Source organism: Balaenoptera borealis (assembly GCF_965194805.1).
Source record: "Balaenoptera borealis genome assembly, contig: HAP1_SCAFFOLD_1984, whole genome shotgun sequence".
NCBI classification, from domain to species: domain Eukaryota; kingdom Metazoa; phylum Chordata; class Mammalia; order Artiodactyla; family Balaenopteridae; genus Balaenoptera; species Balaenoptera borealis.
In genome coordinates, this window is record NW_028122279.1 from 963 (window position 1) to 21,534 (window position 20,572).

The 20,572-nt window shown below is 48.9% G+C and overlaps 1 protein-coding gene across 5 annotated transcripts; it reads left to right on the forward strand.

Annotated features, from left to right (window-relative positions):
* Nucleotides 1-391: 391 nt before the first annotated feature.
* LOC309622280 (uncharacterized protein) lies at nucleotides 392-19,959 on the forward strand. Of its 5 annotated transcripts, none has more exons than XM_082409401.1 (5): nucleotides 392-684; nucleotides 6,366-6,450; nucleotides 12,983-13,067; nucleotides 19,574-19,658; nucleotides 19,884-19,959. In XM_082409401.1, exons 1-3 carry the CDS (start codon nucleotides 493-495, stop codon nucleotides 12,985-12,987), a joined length of 282 nt encoding a protein of 93 aa, XP_082265527.1. In that variant the 5' UTR covers nucleotides 392-492; the 3' UTR covers nucleotides 12,988-13,067; nucleotides 19,574-19,658; nucleotides 19,884-19,959. The 5 variants fall into 5 exon arrangements, 4 of the variants coding, with proteins under 4 accessions (XP_082265527.1, XP_082265528.1, XP_082265525.1 ...); XM_082409402.1 differs by lacking the exon at nucleotides 6,366-6,450 and adding an exon at nucleotides 7,218-7,298 and having other exon boundaries at nucleotides 392-597; XM_082409399.1 differs by lacking the exons at nucleotides 6,366-6,450; nucleotides 19,574-19,658; nucleotides 19,884-19,959 and adding exons at nucleotides 7,218-7,298; nucleotides 17,999-18,084 and having other exon boundaries at nucleotides 392-597.
* Nucleotides 19,960-20,572: the final 613 nt, after the last annotated feature.

The window sequence follows — 20,572 nt, forward strand, 5'->3', positions numbered from 1 at the left end:
TATCAGTATGTCTTTCTACTTTTAATTAAAAAACGAGTTCATATTATATAAACTTTATTTCATAACCCATCCTTTTACTTCCTAGGGCCCTTCCCCCAGAAACACCCCTCCCACTTGCAGCTTCTACTGGTCAGCCCTTTCCTCGGAACCCCCGGCCCTGCGGGAGACCAGGTTCCGGCCCCACCTGCCAGGCCCGGGGCCGGCCGCCCCGCCCCCTTCCCCGCCCACGCCCCCCCGGCCCGCCCCACCCCGCCCCGCCCCCGCCGCGGCCAGCTTCCATACCCGGCCCCGCACGCCGCGCTCGCGCTCGCTGTCACCGGGGGCCCGTCGGTCGCGGCTCCTCCGTGCGGCCCGTTTCCGGTGGGGCAAGGGCGTCTCCGCGGCGGCCCGGCTCGCGCGCGTTCAGCACCGCCGTCGGTGGCCAGATGCAGGCGGAGCTCGGAGCTCGGGGCGGCCGAGGACGCCGACCCGGCCGCGGCTGGCCTAGCGGGGATGGCGACCGCGAGCGGGCCGGCGCCCCGGCGGCGGTGGCGAGAGGCGGCGGCGGCGGGGATAGAGGCGGCCGCCGGGGCCGCGGCAGGGGCTCCTGGGGCAGCCGAGGAGGAGGAGGAGGAGGAGGAGGTCCGCGAGGCGGCCGCCGAGAGGCAGGAGGCAGGAGGCCGGGGCGCCGGGCCCAGTGCGCCGGTAAGAGGGGACGGCCGGTGGGGTTGTGGGCGGGGTCGGGGTCGCGGCTTCGTGGGAGCGGGGCTGGTGGGGGGTCCGGGCCCCGAGTCAGAAGCCGCGAGCGCCGTGCAGGGCACGCGCGAGCCGGACGGCGGCAGCGCCTGTGCAGGACGGGCGGAGGGCGGTGGGGGCGTGCGCCGGGGTGTGCACGTGGCGCGGGGGGTGGGTGTGCGTCCCTTGCTCCCTGTCTGCTGGGGTGCCCTGGAGGGTCAAGGCCATGGGCTTCCCCAGCCTGCCCAAGAGGTCTTGGCCCAATTATAAAAGAACCTAGCGGCCGCGGCTCTGTGTCCGCAAGTCTAGGGGGCCGTTTGGGTGCGGGTGTCAGTGTGATTAACCCTTTTGGGGTGGGGACAACCAGGGCTTGGTCTCCCAGTGCCTAACCTCCCAGGGAGACATTCCTGTTATTAAGAAGGAAGGGATGTGGGGGTCAGTTTTGTTCACTGCCTGTGCAATGCGTGGCACACAGTAGGCACATAATAAATGTTGATGGAGTGAAAGAATGACCCCGACGAGCTGGACTGGATAGTATTTGGGGGCGGGATCTGATGCATAGCTCTCTCTTTTTTTTTAATAGCATAGTTCTCTTTCATTGTATATGTGTAGGAATCAGGGGTCGGTGGCCTTCGTCTATTTGAATTTTCAATCTGTAAATGTTTCAGCAGTCAGGTCTCAATTTTACTAGCAATATAATCGGCCGTATTCATGCATTCGTAATGGGAAGTGTCTTACAGCTTGGAGCAGGGAATGGTTTGGGGGCAAACTTTTACTCTACTGATACCCTAGCTACAGGAGTTAAATTACTGTCTTTCTGAGCTGTTCTGTTGTTTTAACATTTGTAGTACAAAACTGTATATTTTGAATTCCCATGTGCATAGATTAAAAAATTATTATAGTTTTGGGTTGAGTTAAATTTCCTATTACTGAAGTATTGACGTTTGTAATATCTTAAGGGCATAGTAGGTAGGATGTCCCTAAAGACAGGAGTTGTGTACAAAAATGGAGTTGGGAAAAAATGCAAAACTTAAGTGTGCCATATTTAACCTTGTTAGGATTAAGGCAGGTAATAAGTAAAATTTGAGAGAGGCATCAAGTAATTCTTAGAGTCAGCTCACCAGGAAATGAAGGAAACTGACCAGTCTAGTGCACATTATATATCACCTCGTGTTTTTATAACAACGGTATTTACCTATATAACTTTATTACAACTTAATTTTTTTAGCAACTTGAAAGTTGTTTAAACAACTTGATAACAGATTTGTTCTATCTATACTTGCTATGTATAAACTCTTCATTTTTATAGAGTAACTGGCTTGCTTAAGCAATACTACCTTGAGATGGTGATTCTCAAACTTGGGCACGCATCACGATCACCTAATGGGTTTGTGAAACTCCTGATTGCTGGGCCTCATCCCCAGAGTTGCTGATTCTGGGGTGAGGCCTGAGAATTTGCATTTCTCATAAGTTCCCAGGTGATGCTATGCTGCTGGTCCACACTTTGAGAACTATTACCTTAAGGAATTGGCTTCATTTAAAAAAATTAGGTCATATACATTTTTTGCATATATAAAATATGCAAAAAGGGAGGTTTATTTTCTTAGGAGTTACCTATGTAATTCAGGACTCTGTTTTAGATAGCTCATGAATACTACCTCAGGGAGAACTGAATTTTTTATTCATGCAATGGCATGTATTTAAAATCAGGACTATCATGTCAAAGCAGTTGCAGAAAATCCTCCTTCCCTTTGTTATTTATAAAACTAAAAGCTCTCTGTTGTTTTTTGGGTTTTTTTTGCAATGCAGTAGGTACTTGTGTGCCATTTTCATCCTCGATGACAGACACTTTTCCCATGTGGATCAGAATCAAATGAGGAAAGCATTCTTTCTCAACATCCTGGTGAAAAGGATTTCTGTCAGTGATGTCCTCCAATTAGGAAGTGTTAGCAGGAGACCTTCAAATTCTCCATATCCTAAACACTCCTGGTTGAATGGAAAAAACCTTGAACTCATAGATGGGGAGGGCAGAGTAATGTAGTCCCTGGACTTCTGATGGCATCCGCAGCATAGACATAAGGGCACAGATGGTGAAACCAGACTGACCGGGTATGAATCTCAGTTTTGTCACTCATTAGCTTGAGCAAATGATTGAACTCCTTTGTGACTCAGTTTTCTTATCTGTAAAATAGGAATAATAGTATTTACTTCCTAGAAACAGTAATGAAGGTTAAATGAGTTAGTGTGTGTAACGTGCTCGGAATTGTGCCAGGCGCAAAGTAAATGTTAAATAAATGTTACCTTTTACTATCCACAAGCAAGTCTCTCTGTGCTCTAACGAAGTTGGCTTAATCTGAAACCCACTGATCTTATTTCCCCGACCAGGGATCGAACCCATACCCTTGGCAGTGAAAGTGTGGACCCCTAATCACTGGACTGCCAGGGAATTCCTGCTCCCACACCCCCCCGCCCCCCGTCCCACTGATCTTTTCAATGTCATAATTTTGGAGGCTTCTTGAGGGATAGGTATACAGTTAAATCCATTTTTGCTAGTGGTTCTCAGGCAGGGTGATGTTGCCCCTTGGGATAAATGTCTGGAGACATCTTTGGTTGTCATAACTGGGGGGAGGGAGGGTCGTCAGTGGGTAGCACCTAGTGGCTGGAGGCTGGGGATGCTGTTAAATTCTACAATGCTCAGGACAAGCCACCGCCACCACACAAAATTACCAAGTCCTAAATGTGCCGGAGTTGAGAAGCCCTGATTTGTGCTGTCTGGCGTGAGATTAATATGTGGCTCTTCATCTTGGTGACAGCCTGAATCTGTGGTGTGTTGATAAATATTTAACAACCTGTTTCCAGCCCCACTGATAGGGGTGGAAACAAAGTCCAGATTTGCAGAATTTTGCCAAGTTCCGTGGTGTAAAAGTTCCCACTGTAACCCGTTTCAAGCAACCAACTTTACGTCACTGCACGTAGAATCAGGAAGAGAGAATGTACCAAACCATTACAGTTCCTGGTCACATAGGGGATGGGGGCTCAGGTTGTCCAAGGGGTTCTCCTGTTGGTTCCTTTATGGGGTGCAGAGAAAAGGATAACATTCTTGTTATTACTCCCATCTGCTTGTTTAGTGTTTCTCTAGGGGTGGGATTATGAATTTGAGCATGAGGATGAATAACTTAATTCTGAGTGCCATTGACAGTGTTAATTTCACAAAAAAAGATAAGGTTAAAAAAAAAAGAGAGAAAAATAGGATGTGGAGGAATGAACAATGGGAAAGGCTGGAGAAGAGTAGAGAGGGAAAAATTGATGTACTGTGTGAGAAGTGACAGTGTCTATTGACAAAAATGTTAACTATTAAGACAATGAATAGAGAAAAATGTATACTAGAATACAGTGTTTAAAAAAAATACTACTATCCTGACACATCTCCTCTCCCAACCCTGTATTTCCCCTCTTGGCTAATAGCATCATTAGCTACCTGGTCACTCAAGCAAGAAACCTGGGCATCACCCCTAACTTCTCACTCTGACCTCCCCACTTAGAATTGGACACGGAGTCCTATCAGTTCTCCCATCTCCTACCTGTCCCATTATCTTCCTTCTTAGCTCTCAATTTAGGCCCTAATGATTTGTGGCCTGGACTCTTCCAGTAGTTTCCTGATGGCTGCCTGGAATTCTGATTCTCCTCTACAGAATGGTTTTCTGAGTACAGTGGTTAACAGCATAGAACCTGAAGCCAGACACTGCCCTGGGTTCCAGTCATTCCATTACTCACTAGCTGTGTGATTTGGAAGTTACTTTACGTCTCCGTCTTAGATCCCTCATCTGTGAAACAGGGATGACACGAGTAGTACCTCATAAGGCTGCTGTGAGGTCTAAAGGAAGTGCTATATGGGAAGTACTTAGAACTGTGCTCTGCGTTACTTTGTTCAAGATTGCAGTTGACAACCCTTCAGCAGTTCTCTAGTCCCACTTACCAGGCAAAGTCCTGCTCAACCATCAGGACTTGGCTCCTGGGTCTATTTCTCATGAAGCCCTGGGTGACTCATTGAGGCAGTTCAACTTTTCTTCCTTCCAGACTTCACCTTGAATCTCTCACTGCACTCAGCACAATAGTGCAGTCACCTGCTTACAGACTTACAGTCGTCCTTCTGGGAAGTGAGCTACTGATACTTGAGAGCAAGGACTGTGGCTTTTTTCTTTTTCTTTTTTTCTCAATCTTCAGTCAAGACCAAGCACTGTGCCTAAGCACAGAGTAGATAATTAGAAGCAGTGAACAGTGTTAACTATGTATGAGTGTAAGAAAGGGACAGAAAGGATTCGGAAAAAAAACACCTGTTTCGCCACACTGATTGGATGGTGGATGTTTGAACCCTTCTCTGTATTATTTTCATGTGGTTTCTATAATACAGAGTTTTGTTCAAAAAGAATAATTTTATGTATTATTTTTGGCTGCACTGGGTCTTTGTTGCTGCGTGTGGGCTTTCTCTAGTTGTGGCGAGTGGGGGCTGCTGTTCGTTGCGACGTGCGGGCTTCTCATTGCAGTGGCTTCTCTTGTTGAGGAGCGCGGGCTCTCGGCTCGCGGGCTCAGTAGTTGTGGCTCGTGGACTCTAGAGCGCAGGCTCAGTAGTTATGGCACATGGGCTTAGTTGCTCCGCGGCCTGTGGGATCTTCCCGGACCAGGGCTCGAACCCGTGTCTCCTGCACTGGCAGGCGGATTCTTAACCACTGCGCCACCAGGGAAGTCCTTGTCATACAAAGTTAAAGATGGCTCCCATGTAGCCATATAAAACTGCCCTTTTCCCCCTTGGTTAAAGTAGACTGGATCCATAAAATGAACTACTGCTTAGCAATAAAAAGGAACAAAAGATTAAATCGTAAAATATGGGTGAGTCCCCAAAACTGTCTACTAAGTAAGTGACACCGACACACAAACATGGATAGACAGAGCTTGCCTGAGTTAGAATGTCATTTCCACCGCTACCGTAGCTGTGTCACATCAGACAAGTGGTTTAACTTCTCTAGGGCTATTTCCTTATCTGTAAAATAAGGATGACAGTAGTACCTACCTCACAGGGCTGACAGGAGAATTAAATGCTCATGTGCTCAATAAGTGTGAGCTAAAGCAGTCATTTCTGTAAACATTCTTTTGACATCCTGGGAGCCCCTTCTGTCCATGACAGGCTGCACTGTTCTCTGGACTCCCGGTGGCTTGTGGCAGGCCACACCTCTCACCTGAGGACCGCACCCCACCCTTCCTTCATACCTCCTCCTGAACCCAGAGGTATGAAGGAACTTTAAAAATTACACCTATTCATTCTTGAAGATCAGGAGACTAAACAGGAAAAAAAAAATGGAAGAATTAACTCAGTGGAAGTCTCACCCCACAGTTAACCACTAATGTAATAGGGAAGAACCTTTGTATTCTATTACAAGTTAGTCACTAAAGGGCTGTTGCCTGTAAGCTTCAATTATACATAATGGCCCATCTCTGGGAACCCTGCCTCCCAGGTAGTGAGCATTAAGCTAGAATACCTTTTCTTTTAGCTGACAAGAAACCTCCTGACCAGGCCCACCTGTGAATGACTGCAAGGAGGAAGAGGAGGCTGACCAGAACCCGGACATGTTTGACTTTGCTCTCTCCCGTTTTAGTATAAAAGAAGCCTGAATGCCAACGCAGGCAGCTGGTTCCTTGGGGTCAGGAGTCCACCATCTTCTCGGTTTGCTGTCTCTCCAGGTAAGTCGTTACTCCTTGCCCCAACCAGTCATCTCTGGGATTCACTGGCCTGTCCTGCAGCACGCAGCAGGAGCTTGGACTCGGTAACACTAATGTTTTGGTATGTACTTTTTAAGACCTTTTCTTAGGCAAATACACCGTATCAGTATGTCTTTCTACTTTTAATTAAAAAACGAGTTCATATTATATAAACTTTATTTCATAACCCATCCTTTTACTTCCTAGGGCCCTTCCCCCAGAAACACCCCTCCCACTTGCAGCTTCTACTGGTCAGCCCTTTCCTCGGAACCCCCGGCCCTGCGGGAGACCAGGTTCCGGCCCCACCTGCCAGGCCCGGGGCCGGCCGCCCCGCCCCCTTCCCCGCCCACGCCCCCCCGGCCCGCCCCGCCCCACCCCGCCCCACCCCGCCCCGCCCCCGCCGCGGCCAGCTTCCATACCCGGCCCCGCACGCCGCGCTCGCGCTCGCTGTCACCGGGGGCCCGTCGGTCGCGGCTCCTCCGTGCGGCCCGTTTCCGGTGGGGCAAGGGCGTCTCCGCGGCGGCCCGGCTCGCGCGCGTTCAGCACCGCCGTCGGTGGCCAGATGCAGGCGGAGCTCGGAGCTCGGGGCGGCCGAGGACGCCGACCCGGCCGCGGCTGGCCTAGCGGGGATGGCGACCGCGAGCGGGCCGGCGCCCCGGCGGCGGTGGCGAGAGGCGGCGGCGGCGGGGATAGAGGCGGCCGCCGGGGCCGCGGCAGGGGCTCCCGGGGCAGCCGAGGAGGAGGAGGAGGAGGAGGAGGAGGAGGAGGTCCGCGAGGCGGCCGCCGAGAGGCAGGAGGCAGGAGGCCGGGGCGCCGGGCCCAGTGCGCCGGTAAGAGGGGACGGCCGGTGGGGTTGTGGGCGGGGTCGGGGTCGCGGCTTCGTGGGAGCGGGGCTGGTGGGGGGTCCGGGCCCCGAGTCAGAAGCCGCGAGCGCCGTGCAGGGCACGCGCGAGCCGGACGGCGGCAGCGCCTGTGCAGGACGGGCGGAGGGCGGTGGGGGCGTGCGCCGGGGTGTGCACGTGGCGCGGGGGGTGGGTGTGCGTCCCTTGCTCCCTGTCTGCTGGGGTGCCCTGGAGGGTCAAGGCCATGGGCTTCCCCAGCCTGCCCAAGAGGTCTTGGCCCAATTATAAAAGAACCTAGCGGCCGCGGCTCTGTGTCCGCAAGTCTAGGGGGCCGTTTGGGTGCGGGTGTCAGTGTGATTAACCCTTTTGGGGTGGGGACAACCAGGGCTTGGTCTCCCAGTGCCTAACCTCCCAGGGAGACATTCCTGTTATTAAGAAGGAAGGGATGTGGGGGTCAGTTTTGTTCACTGCCTGTGCAATGCGTGGCACACAGTAGGCACATAATAAATGTTGATGGAGTGAAAGAATGACCCCGACGAGCTGGACTGGATAGTATTTGGGGGCGGGATCTGATGCATAGCTCTCTCTTTTTTTTTAATAGCATAGTTCTCTTTCATTGTATATGTGTAGGAATCAGGGGTCGGTGGCCTTCGTCTATTTGAATTTTCAATCTGTAAATGTTTCAGCAGTCAGGTCTCAATTTTACTAGCAATATAATCGGCCGTATTCATGCATTCGTAATGGGAAGTGTCTTACAGCTTGGAGCAGGGAATGGTTTGGGGGCAAACTTTTACTCTACTGATACCCTAGCTACAGGAGTTAAATTACTGTCTTTCTGAGCTGTTCTGTTGTTTTAACATTTGTAGTACAAAACTGTATATTTTGAATTCCCATGTGCATAGATTAAAAAATTATTATAGTTTTGGGTTGAGTTAAATTTCCTATTACTGAAGTATTGACGTTTGTAATATCTTAAGGGCATAGTAGGTAGGATGTCCCTAAAGACAGGAGTTGTGTACAAAAATGGAGTTGGGAAAAAATGCAAAACTTAAGTGTGCCATATTTAACCTTGTTAGGATTAAGGCAGGTAATAAGTAAAATTTGAGAGAGGCATCAAGTAATTCTTAGAGTCAGCTCACCAGGAAATGAAGGAAACTGACCAGTCTAGTGCACATTATATATCACCTCGTGTTTTTATAACAACGGTATTTACCTATATAACTTTATTACAACTTAATTTTTTTAGCAACTTGAAAGTTGTTTAAACAACTTGATAACAGATTTGTTCTATCTATACTTGCTATGTATAAACTCTTCATTTTTATATAGAGTAACTGACTTGCTTAAGCAATACTACCTTGAGATGGTGATTCTCAAACTTGGGCACGCATCACGATCACCTAATGGGTTTGTGAAACTCCTGATTGCTGGGCCTCATCCCCAGAGTTGCTGATTCTGGGGTGAGGCCTGAGAATTTGCATTTCTCATAAGTTCCCAGGTGATGCTATGCTGCTGGTCCACACTTTGAGAACTATTACCTTAAGGAATTGGCTTCATTTAAAAAAATTAGGTCATATATAGTTTTTGCATATATAAAATATGCAAAAAGGGAGGTTTAGTTTCTTAGGAGTTACCTATGTAATTCAGGACTCTGTTTTAGATAGCTCATGAATACTACCTCAGGGAGAACTGAATTTTTTATTCATGCAATGGCATGTATTTAAAATCAGGACTATCATGTCAAAGCAGTTGCAGAAAATCCTCCTTCCCTTTGTTATTTATAAAACTAAAAGCTCTCTGTTGTTTTTTGGGTTTTTTTTGCAATGCAGTAGGTACTTGTGTGCCATTTTCATCCTCGATGACAGACACTTTTCCCATGTGGATCAGAATCAAATGAGGAAAGCATTCTTTCTCAACATCCTGGTGAAAAGGATTTCTGTCAGTGATGTCCTCCAATTAGGAAGTGTTAGCAGGAGACCTTCAAATTCTCCATATCCTAAACACTCCTGGTTGAATGGAAAAAACCTTGAACTCATAGATGGGGAGGGCAGAGTAATGTAGTCCCTGGACTTCTGATGGCATCCGCAGCATAGACATAAGGGCACAGATGGTGAAACCAGACTGACCGGGTATGAATCTCAGTTTTGTCACTCATTAGCTTGAGCAAATGATTGAACTCCTTTGTGACTCAGTTTTCTTATCTGTAAAATAGGAATAATAGTATTTACTTCCTAGAAACAGTAATGAAGGTTAAATGAGTTAGTGTGTGTAACGTGCTCGGAATTGTGCCAGGCTCAAAGTAAATGTTAAATAAATGTTACCTTTTACTATCCACAAGCAAGTCTCTCTGTGCTCTAACGAAGTTGGCTTAATCTGAAACCCACTGATCTTATTTCCCCGACCAGGGATCGAACCCATACCCTTGGCAGTGAAAGTGTGGACCCCTAATCACTGGACTGCCAGGGAATTCCTGCTCCCACACCCCCCCGCCCCCCGTCCCACTGATCTTTTCAATGTCATAATTTTGGAGGCTTCTTGAGGGATAGGTATACAGTTAAATCCATTTTTGCTAGTGGTTCTCAGGCAGGGTGATGTTGCCCCTTGGGATAAATGTCTGGAGACATCTTTGGTTGTCATAACTGGGGGGAGGGAGGGTCGTCAGTGGGTAGCACCTAGTGGCTGGAGGCTGGGGATGCTGTTAAATTCTACAATGCTCAGGACAAGCCACCGCCACCACACAAAATTACCAAGTCCTAAATGTGCCGGAGTTGAGAAGCCCTGATTTGTGCTGTCTGGCGTGAGATTAATATGTGGCTCTTCATCTTGGTGACAGCCTGAATCTGTGGTGTGTTGATAAATATTTAACAACCTGTTTCCAGCCCCACTGATGGGGGTGGAAACAAAGTCCAGATTTGCAGAATTTTGCCAAGTTCCGTGGTGTAAAAGTTCCCACTGTAACCCGTTTCAAGCAACCAACTTTACGTCACTGCACGTAGAATCAGGAAGAGAGAATGTACCAAACCATTACAGTTCCTGGTCACATAGGGGATGGGGGCTCAGGTTGTCCAAGGGGTTCTCCTGTTGGTTCCTTTATGGGGTGCAGAGAAAAGGATAACATTCTTGTTATTACTCCCATCTGCTTGTTTAGTGTTTCTCTAGGGGTGGGATTATGAATTTGAGCATGAGGATGAATAACTTAATTCTGAGTGCCATTGACAGTGTTAATTTCACAAAAAAAGATAAGGTTAAAAAAAAAAGAGAGAAAAATAGGATGTGGAGGAATGAACAATGGGAAAGGCTGGAGAAGAGTAGAGAGGGAAAAATTGATGTACTGTGTGAGAAGTGACAGTGTCTATTGACAAAAATGTTAACTATTAAGACAATGAATAGAGAAAAATGTATACTAGAATACAGTGTTTAAAAAAAATACTACTATCCTGACACATCTCCTCTCCCAACCCTGTATTTCCCCTCTTGGCTAATAGCATCATTAGCTACCTGGTCACTCAAGCAAGAAACCTGGGCATCACCCCTAACTTCTCACTCTGACCTCCCCACTTAGAATTGGACACGGAGTCCTATCAGTTCTCCCATCTCCTACCTGTCCCATTATCTTCCTTCTTAGCTCTCAATTTAGGCCCTAATGATTTGTGGCCTGGACTCTTCCAGTAGTTTCCTGATGGCTGCCTGGAATTCTGATTCTCCTCTACAGAATGGTTTTCTGAGTACAGTGGTTAACAGCATAGAACCTGAAGCCAGACACTGCCCTGGGTTCCAGTCATTCCCTTACTCACTAGCTGTGTGATTTGGAAGTTACTTTACGTCTCCGTCTTAGATCCCTCATCTGTGAAACAGGGATGACACGAGTAGTACCTCATAAGGCTGCTGTGAGGTCTAAAGGAAGTGCTATATGGGAAGTACTTAGAACTGTGCTCTGCGTTACTTTGTTCAAGATTGCAGTTGACAACCCTTCAGCAGTTCTCTAGTCCCACTTACCAGGCAAAGTCCTGCTCAACCATCAGGACTTGGCTCCTGGGTCTATTTCTCATGAAGCCCTGGGTGACTCATTGAGGCAGTTCAACTTTTCTTCCTTCCAGACTTCACCTTGAATCTCTCACTGCACTCAGCACAATAGTGCAGTCACCTGCTTACAGACTTACAGTCGTCCTTCTGGGAAGTGAGCTACTGATACTTGAGAGCAAGGACTGTGGCTTTTTTCTTTTTCTTTTTTTCTCAATCTTCAGTCAAGACCAAGCACTGTGCCTAAGCACAGAGTAGATAATTAGAAGCAGTGAACAGTGTTAACTATGTATGAGTGTAAGAAAGGGACAGAAAGGATTCGGAAAAAAAACACCTGTTTCGCCACACTGATTGGATGGTGGATGTTTGAACCCTTCTCTGTATTATTTTCATGTGGTTTCTATAATACAGAGTTTTGTTCAAAAAGAATAATTTTATGTATTATTTTTGGCTGCACTGGGTCTTTGTTGCTGCGTGTGGGCTTTCTCTAGTTGTGGCGAGTGGGGGCTGCTGTTCGTTGCGACGTGCGGGCTTCTCATTGCAGTGGCTTCTCTTGTTGAGGAGCGCGGGCTCTCGGCTCGCGGGCTCAGTAGTTGTGGCTCGTGGACTCTAGAGCGCAGGCTCAGTAGTTATGGCACATGGGCTTAGTTGCTCCGCGGCCTGTGGGATCTTCCCGGACCAGGGCTCGAACCCGTGTCTCCTGCACTGGCAGGCGGATTCTTAACCACTGCGCCACCAGGGAAGTCCTTGTCATACAAAGTTAAAGATGGCTCCCATGTAGCCATATAAAACTGCCCTTTTCCCCCTTGGTTAAAGTAGACTGGATCCATAAAATGAACTACTGCTTAGCAATAAAAAGGAACAAAAGATTAAATCGTAAAATATGGGTGAGTCCCCAAAACTGTCTACTAAGTAAGTGACACCGACACACAAACATGGATAGACAGAGCTTGCCTGAGTTAGAATGTCATTTCCACCGCTACCGTAGCTGTGTCACATCAGACAAGTGGTTTAACTTCTCTAGGGCTATTTCCTTATCTGTAAAATAAGGATGACAGTAGTACCTACCTCACAGGGCTGACAGGAGAATTAAATGCTCATGTGCTCAATAAGTGTGAGCTAAAGCAGTCATTTCTGTAAACATTCTTTTGACATCCTGGGAGCCCCTTCTGTCCATGACAGGCTGCACTGTTCTCTGGACTCCCGGTGGCTTGTGGCAGGCCACACCTCTCACCTGAGGACCGCACCCCACCCTTCCTTCATACCTCCTCCTGAACCCAGAGGTATGAAGGAACTTTAAAAATTACACCTATTCATTCTTGAAGATCAGGAGACTAAACAGGAAAAAAAAAAATGGAAGAATTAACTCACTGGAAGTCTCACCCCACAGTTAACCACTAATGTAATAGGGAAGAACCTTTGTATTCTATTACAAGTTAGTCACTAAAGGGCTGTTGCCTGTAAGCTTCAATTATACATAATGGCCCATCTCTGGGAACCCTGCCTCCCAGGTAGTGAGCATTAAGCTAGAATACCTTTTCTTTTAGCTGACAAGAAACCTCCTGACCAGGCCCACCTGTGAATGACTGCAAGGAGGAAGAGGAGGCTGACCAGAACCCGGACATGTTTGACTTTGCTCTCTCCCGTTTTAGTATAAAAGAAGCCTGAATGCCAACGCAGGCAGCTGGTTCCTTGGGGTCAGGAGTCCACCATCTTCTCGGTTTGCTGTCTCTCCAGGTAAGTCGTTACTCCTTGCCCCAACCAGTCATCTCTGGGATTCACTGGCCTGTCCTGCAGCGCGCAGCAGGAGCTTGGACTCGGTAACACTAATGTTTTGGTATGTACTTTTTAAGACCTTTTCTTAGGCAAATACACCGTATCAGTATGTCTTTCTACTTTTAATTAAAAAACGAGTTCATATTATATAAACTTTATTTCATAACCCATCCTTTTACTTCCTAGGGCCCTTCCCCCAGAAACACCCCTCCCACTTGCAGCTTCTACTGGTCAGCCCTTTCCTCGGAACCCCCGGCCCTGCGGGAGACCAGGTTCCGGCCCCACCTGCCAGGCCCGGGGCCGGCCGCCCCGCCCCCTTCCCCGCCCACGCCCCCCCGGCCCGCCCCACCCCGCCCCGCCCCCGCCGCGGCCAGCTTCCATACCCGGCCCCGCACGCCGCGCTCGCGCTCGCTGTCACCGGGGGCCCGTCGGTCGCGGCTCCTCCGTGCGGCCCGTTTCCGGTGGGGCAAGGGCGTCTCCGCGGCGGCCCGGCTCGCGCGCGTTCAGCACCGCCGTCGGTGGCCAGATGCAGGCGGAGCTCGGAGCTCGGGGCGGCCGAGGACGCCGACCCGGCCGCGGCTGGCCTAGCGGGGATGGCGACCGCGAGCGGGCCGGCGCCCCGGCGGCGGTGGCGAGAGGCGGCGGCGGCGGGGATAGAGGCGGCCGCCGGGGCCGCGGCAGGGGCTCCTGGGGCAGCCGAGGAGGAGGAGGAGGAGGAGGAGGTCCGCGAGGCGGCCGCCGAGAGGCAGGAGGCAGGAGGCCGGGGCGCCGGGCCCAGTGCGCCGGTAAGAGGGGACGGCCGGTGGGGTTGTGGGCGGGGTCGGGGTCGCGGCTTCGTGGGAGCGGGGCTGGTGGGGGGTCCGGGCCCCGAGTCAGAAGCCGCGAGCGCCGTGCAGGGCACGCGCGAGCCGGACGGCGGCAGCGCCTGTGCAGGACGGGCGGAGGGCGGTGGGGGCGTGCGCCGGGGTGTGCACGTGGCGCGGGGGGTGGGTGTGCGTCCCTTGCTCCCTGTCTGCTGGGGTGCCCTGGAGGGTCAAGGCCATGGGCTTCCCCAGCCTGCCCAAGAGGTCTTGGCCCAATTATAAAAGAACCTAGCGGCCGCGGCTCTGTGTCCGCAAGTCTAGGGGGCCGTTTGGGTGCGGGTGTCAGTGTGATTAACCCTTTTGGGGTGGGGACAACCAGGGCTTGGTCTCCCAGTGCCTAACCTCCCAGGGAGACATTCCTGTTATTAAGAAGGAAGGGATGTGGGGGTCAGTTTTGTTCACTGCCTGTGCAATGCGTGGCACACAGTAGGCACATAATAAATGTTGATGGAGTGAAAGAATGACCCCGACGAGCTGGACTGGATAGTATTTGGGGGCGGGATCTGATGCATAGCTCTCTCTTTTTTTTTAATAGCATAGTTCTCTTTCATTGTATATGTGTAGGAATCAGGGGTCGGTGGCCTTCGTCTATTTGAATTTTCAATCTGTAAATGTTTCAGCAGTCAGGTCTCAATTTTACTAGCAATATAATCGGCCGTATTCATGCATTCGTAATGGGAAGTGTCTTACAGCTTGGAGCAGGGAATGGTTTGGGGGCAAACTTTTACTCTACTGATACCCTAGCTACAGGAGTTAAATTACTGTCTTTCTGAGCTGTTCTGTTGTTTTAACATTTGTAGTACAAAACTGTATATTTTGAATTCCCATGTGCATAGATTAAAAAATTATTATAGTTTTGGGTTGAGTTAAATTTCCTATTACTGAAGTATTGACGTTTGTAATATCTTAAGGGCATAGTAGGTAGGATGTCCCTAAAGACAGGAGTTGTGTACAAAAATGGAGTTGGGAAAAAATGCAAAACTTAAGTGTGCCATATTTAACCTTGTTAGGATTAAGGCAGGTAATAAGTAAAATTTGAGAGAGGCATCAAGTAATTCTTAGAGTCAGCTCACCAGGAAATGAAGGAAACTGACCAGTCTAGTGCACATTATATATCACCTCGTGTTTTTATAACAACGGTATTTACCTATATAACTTTATTACAACTTAATTTTTTTAGCAACTTGAAAGTTGTTTAAACAACTTGATAACAGATTTGTTCTATCTATACTTGCTATGTATAAACTCTTCATTTTTATAGAGTAACTGGCTTGCTTAAGCAATACTACCTTGAGATGGTGATTCTCAAACTTGGGCACGCATCACGATCACCTAATGGGTTTGTGAAACTCCTGATTGCTGGGCCTCATCCCCAGAGTTGCTGATTCTGGGGTGAGGCCTGAGAATTTGCATTTCTCATAAGTTCCCAGGTGATGCTATGCTGCTGGTCCACACTTTGAGAACTATTACCTTAAGGAATTGGCTTCATTTAAAAAAATTAGGTCATATACATTTTTTGCATATATAAAATATGCAAAAAGGGAGGTTTATTTTCTTAGGAGTTACCTATGTAATTCAGGACTCTGTTTTAGATAGCTCATGAATACTACCTCAGGGAGAACTGAATTTTTTATTCATGCAATGGCATGTATTTAAAATCAGGACTATCATGTCAAAGCAGTTGCAGAAAATCCTCCTTCCCTTTGTTATTTATAAAACTAAAAGCTCTCTGTTGTTTTTTGGGTTTTTTTTGCAATGCAGTAGGTACTTGTGTGCCATTTTCATCCTCGATGACAGACACTTTTCCCATGTGGATCAGAATCAAATGAGGAAAGCATTCTTTCTCAACATCCTGGTGAAAAGGATTTCTGTCAGTGATGTCCTCCAATTAGGAAGTGTTAGCAGGAGACCTTCAAATTCTCCATATCCTAAACACTCCTGGTTGAATGGAAAAAACCTTGAACTCATAGATGGGGAGGGCAGAGTAATGTAGTCCCTGGACTTCTGATGGCATCCGCAGCATAGACATAAGGGCACAGATGGTGAAACCAGACTGACCGGGTATGAATCTCAGTTTTGTCACTCATTAGCTTGAGCAAATGATTGAACTCCTTTGTGACTCAGTTTTCTTATCTGTAAAATAGGAATAATAGTATTTACTTCCTAGAAACAGTAATGAAGGTTAAATGAGTTAGTGTGTGTAACGTGCTCGGAATTGTGCCAGGCGCAAAGTAAATGTTAAATAAATGTTACCTTTTACTATCCACAAGCAAGTCTCTCTGTGCTCTAACGAAGTTGGCTTAATCTGAAACCCACTGATCTTATTTCCCCGACCAGGGATCGAACCCATACCCTTGGCAGTGAAAGTGTGGACCCCTAATCACTGGACTGCCAGGGAATTCCTGCTCCCACACCCCCCCGCCCCCCGTCCCACTGATCTTTTCAATGTCATAATTTTGGAGGCTTCTTGAGGGATAGGTATACAGTTAAATCCATTTTTGCTAGTGGTTCTCAGGCAGGGTGATGTTGCCCCTTGGGATAAATGTCTGGAGACATCTTTGGTTGTCATAACTGGGGGGAGGGAGGGTCGTCAGTGGGTAGCACCTAGTGGCTGGAGGCTGGGGATGCTGTTAAATTCTACAATGCTCAGGACAAGCCACCGCCACCACACAAAATTACCAAGTCCTAAATGTGCCGGAGTTGAGAAGCCCTGATTTGTGCTGTCTGGCGTGAGATTAATATGTGGCTCTTCATCTTGGTGACAGCCTGAATCTGTGGTGTGTTGATAAATATTTAACAACCTGTTTCCAGCCCCACTGATAGGGGTGGAAACAAAGTCCAGATTTGCAGAATTTTGCCAAGTTCCGTGGTGTAAAAGTTCCCACTGTAACCCGTTTCAAGCAACCAACTTTACGTCACTGCACGTAGAATCAGGAAGAGAGAATGTACCAAACCATTACAGTTCCTGGTCACATAGGGGATGGGGGCTCAGGTTGTCCAAGGGGTTCTCCTGTTGGTTCCTTTATGGGGTGCAGAGAAAAGGATAACATTCTTGTTATTACTCCCATCTGCTTGTTTAGTGTTTCTCTAGGGGTGGGATTATGAATTTGAGCATGAGGATGAATAACTTAATTCTGAGTGCCATTGACAGTGTTAATTTCACAAAAAAAGATAAGGTTAAAAAAAAAAGAGAGAAAAATAGGATGTGGAGGAATGAACAATGGGAAAGGCTGGAGAAGAGTAGAGAGGGAAAAATTGATGTACTGTGTGAGAAGTGACAGTGTCTATTGACAAAAATGTTAACTATTAAGACAATGAATAGAGAAAAATGTATACTAGAATACAGTGTTTAAAAAAAATACTACTATCCTGACACATCTCCTCTCCCAACCCTGTATTTCCCCTCTTGGCTAATAGCATCATTAGCTACCTGGTCACTCAAGCAAGAAACCTGGGCATCACCCCTAACTTCTCACTCTGACCTCCCCACTTAGAATTGGACACGGAGTCCTATCAGTTCTCCCATCTCCTACCTGTCCCATTATCTTCCTTCTTAGCTCTCAATTTAGGCCCTAATGATTTGTGGCCTGGACTCTTCCAGTAGTTTCCTGATGGCTGCCTGGAATTCTGATTCTCCTCTACAGAATGGTTTTCTGAGTACAGTGGTTAACAGCATAGAACCTGAAGCCAGACACTGCCCTGGGTTCCAGTCATTCCATTACTCACTAGCTGTGTGATTTGGAAGTTACTTTACGTCTCCGTCTTAGATCCCTCATCTGTGAAACAGGGATGACACGAGTAGTACCTCATAAGGCTGCTGTGAGGTCTAAAGGAAGTGCTATATGGGAAGTACTTAGAACTGTGCTCTGCGTTACTTTGTTCAAGATTGCAGTTGACAACCCTTCAGCAGTTCTCTAGTCCCACTTACCAGGCAAAGTCCTGCTCAACCATCAGGACTTGGCTCCTGGGTCTATTTCTCATGAAGCCCTGGGTGACTCATTGAGGCAGTTCAACTTTTCTTCCTTCCAGACTTCACCTTGAATCTCTCACTGCACTCAGCACAATAGTGCAGTCACCTGCTTACAGACTTACAGTCGTCCTTCTGGGAAGTGAGCTACTGATACTTGAGAGCAAGGACTGTGGCTTTTTTCTTTTTCTTTTTTTCTCAATCTTCAGTCAAGACCAAGCACTGTGCCTAAGCACAGAGTAGATAATTAGAAGCAGTGAACAGTGTTAACTATGTATGAGTGTAAGAAAGGGACAGAAAGGATTCGGAAAAAAAACACCTGTTTCGCCACACTGATTGGATGGTGGATGTTTGAACCCTTCTCTGTATTATTTTCATGTGGTTTCTATAATACAGAGTTTTGTTCAAAAAGAATAATTTTATGTATTATTTTTGGCTGCACTGGGTCTTTGTTGCTGCGTGTGGGCTTTCTCTAGTTGTGGCGAGTGGGGGCTGCTGTTCGTTGCGACGTGCGGGCTTCTCATTGCAGTGGCTTCTCTTGTTGAGGAGCGCGGGCTCTCGGCTCGCGGGCTCAGTAGTTGTGGCTCGTGGACTCTAGAGCGCAGGCTCAGTAGTTATGGCACATGGGCTTAGTTGCTCCGCGGCCTGTGGGATCTTCCCGGACCAGGGCTCGAACCCGTGTCTCCTGCACTGGCAGGCGGATTCTTAACCACTGCGCCACCAGGGAAGTCCTTGTCATACAAAGTTAAAGATGGCTCCCATGTAGCCATATAAAACTGCCCTTTTCCCCCTTGGTTAAAGTAGACTGGATCCATAAAATGAACTACTGCTTAGCAATAAAAAGGAACAAAAGATTAAATCGTAAAATATGGGTGAGTCCCCAAAACTGTCTACTAAGTAAGTGACACCGACACACAAACATGGATAGACAGAGCTTGCCTGAGTTAGAATGTCATTTCCACCGCTACCGTAGCTGTGTCACATCAGACAAGTGGTTTAACTTCTCTAGGGCTATTTTCTTATCTGTAAAATAAGGATGACAGTAGTACCTACCTCACAGGGCTGACAGGAGAATTAAATGCTCATGTGCTCAATAAGTGTGAGCTAAAGCAGTCATTTCTGTAAACATTCTTTTGACATCCTGGGAGCCCCTTCTGTCCATGACAGGCTGCACTGTTCTCTGGACTCCCGGTGGCTTGTGGCAGGCCACACCTCTCACCTGAGGACCGCACCCCACCCTTCCTTCATACCTCCTCCTGAACCCAGAGGTATGAAGGAACTTTAAAAATTACACCTATTCATTCTTGAAGATCAGGAGACTAAACAGGAAAAAAAAAAATGGAAGAATTAACTCACTGGAAGTCTCACCCCACAGTTAACCACTAATGTAATAGGGAAGAACCTTTGTATTCTATTACAAGTTAGTCACTAAAGGGCTGTTGCCTGTAAGCTTCAATTATACATAATGGCCCATCTCTGGGAACCCTGCCTCCCAGGTAGTGAGCATTAAGCTAGAATACCTTTTCTTTTAGCTGACAAGAAACCTCCTGACCAGGCCCACCTGTGAATGACTGCAAGGAGGAAGAGGAGGCTGACCAGAACCCGGACATGTTTGACTTTGCTCTCTCCCGTTTTAGTATAAAAGAAGCCTGAATGCCAACGCAGGCAGCTGGTTCCTTGGGGTCAGGAGTCCACCATCTTCTCGGTTTGCTGTCTCTCCAGGTAAGTCGTTACTCCTTGCCCCAACCAGTCATCTCTGGGATTCACTGGCCTGTCCTGCAGCACGCAGCAGGAGCTTGGACTCGGTAACACTAATGTTTTGGTATGTACTTTTTAAGACCTTTTCTTAGGCAAATACACCGTATCAGTATGTCTTTCTACTTTTAATTAAAAAACGAGTTCATATTATATAAACTTTATTTCATAACCCATCCTTTTACTTCCTAGGGCCCTTCCCCCAGAAACACCCCTCCCACTTGCAGCTTCTACTGGTCAGCCCTTTCCTCGGAACCCCCGGCCCTGCGGGAGACCAGGTTCCGGCCCCACCTGCCAGGCCCGGGGCCGGCCGCCCCGCCCCCTTCCCCGCCCACGCCCCCCCGGCCCGCCCCGCCCCACCCCGCCCCACCCCGCCCCGCCCCCGCCGCGGCCAGCTTCCATACCCGGCCCCGCACGCCGCGCTCGCGCTCGCTGTCACCGGGGGCCCGTCGGTCGCGGCTCCTCCGTGCGGCCCGTTTCCGGTGGGGCAAGGGCGTCTCCGCGGCGGCCCGGCTCGCGCGCGTTCAGCACCGCCGTCGGTGGCCAGATGCAGGCGGAGCTCGGAGCTCGGGGCGGCCGAGGACGCCGACCCGGCCGCGGCTGGCCTAGCGGGGATGGCGACCGCGAGCGGGCCGGCGCCCCGGCGGCGGTGGCGAGAGGCGGCGGCGGCGGGGATAGAGGCGGCCGCCGGGGCCGCGGCAGGGGCTCCCGGGGCAGCCGAGGAGGAGGAGGAGGAGGAGGAGGAGGAGGAGGTCCGCGAGGCGGCCGCCGAGAGGCAGGAGGCAGGAGGCCGGGGCGCCGGGCCCAGTGCGCCGGTAAGAGGGGACGGCCGGTGGGGTTGTGGGCGGGGTCGGGGTCGCGGCTTCGTGGGAGCGGGGCTG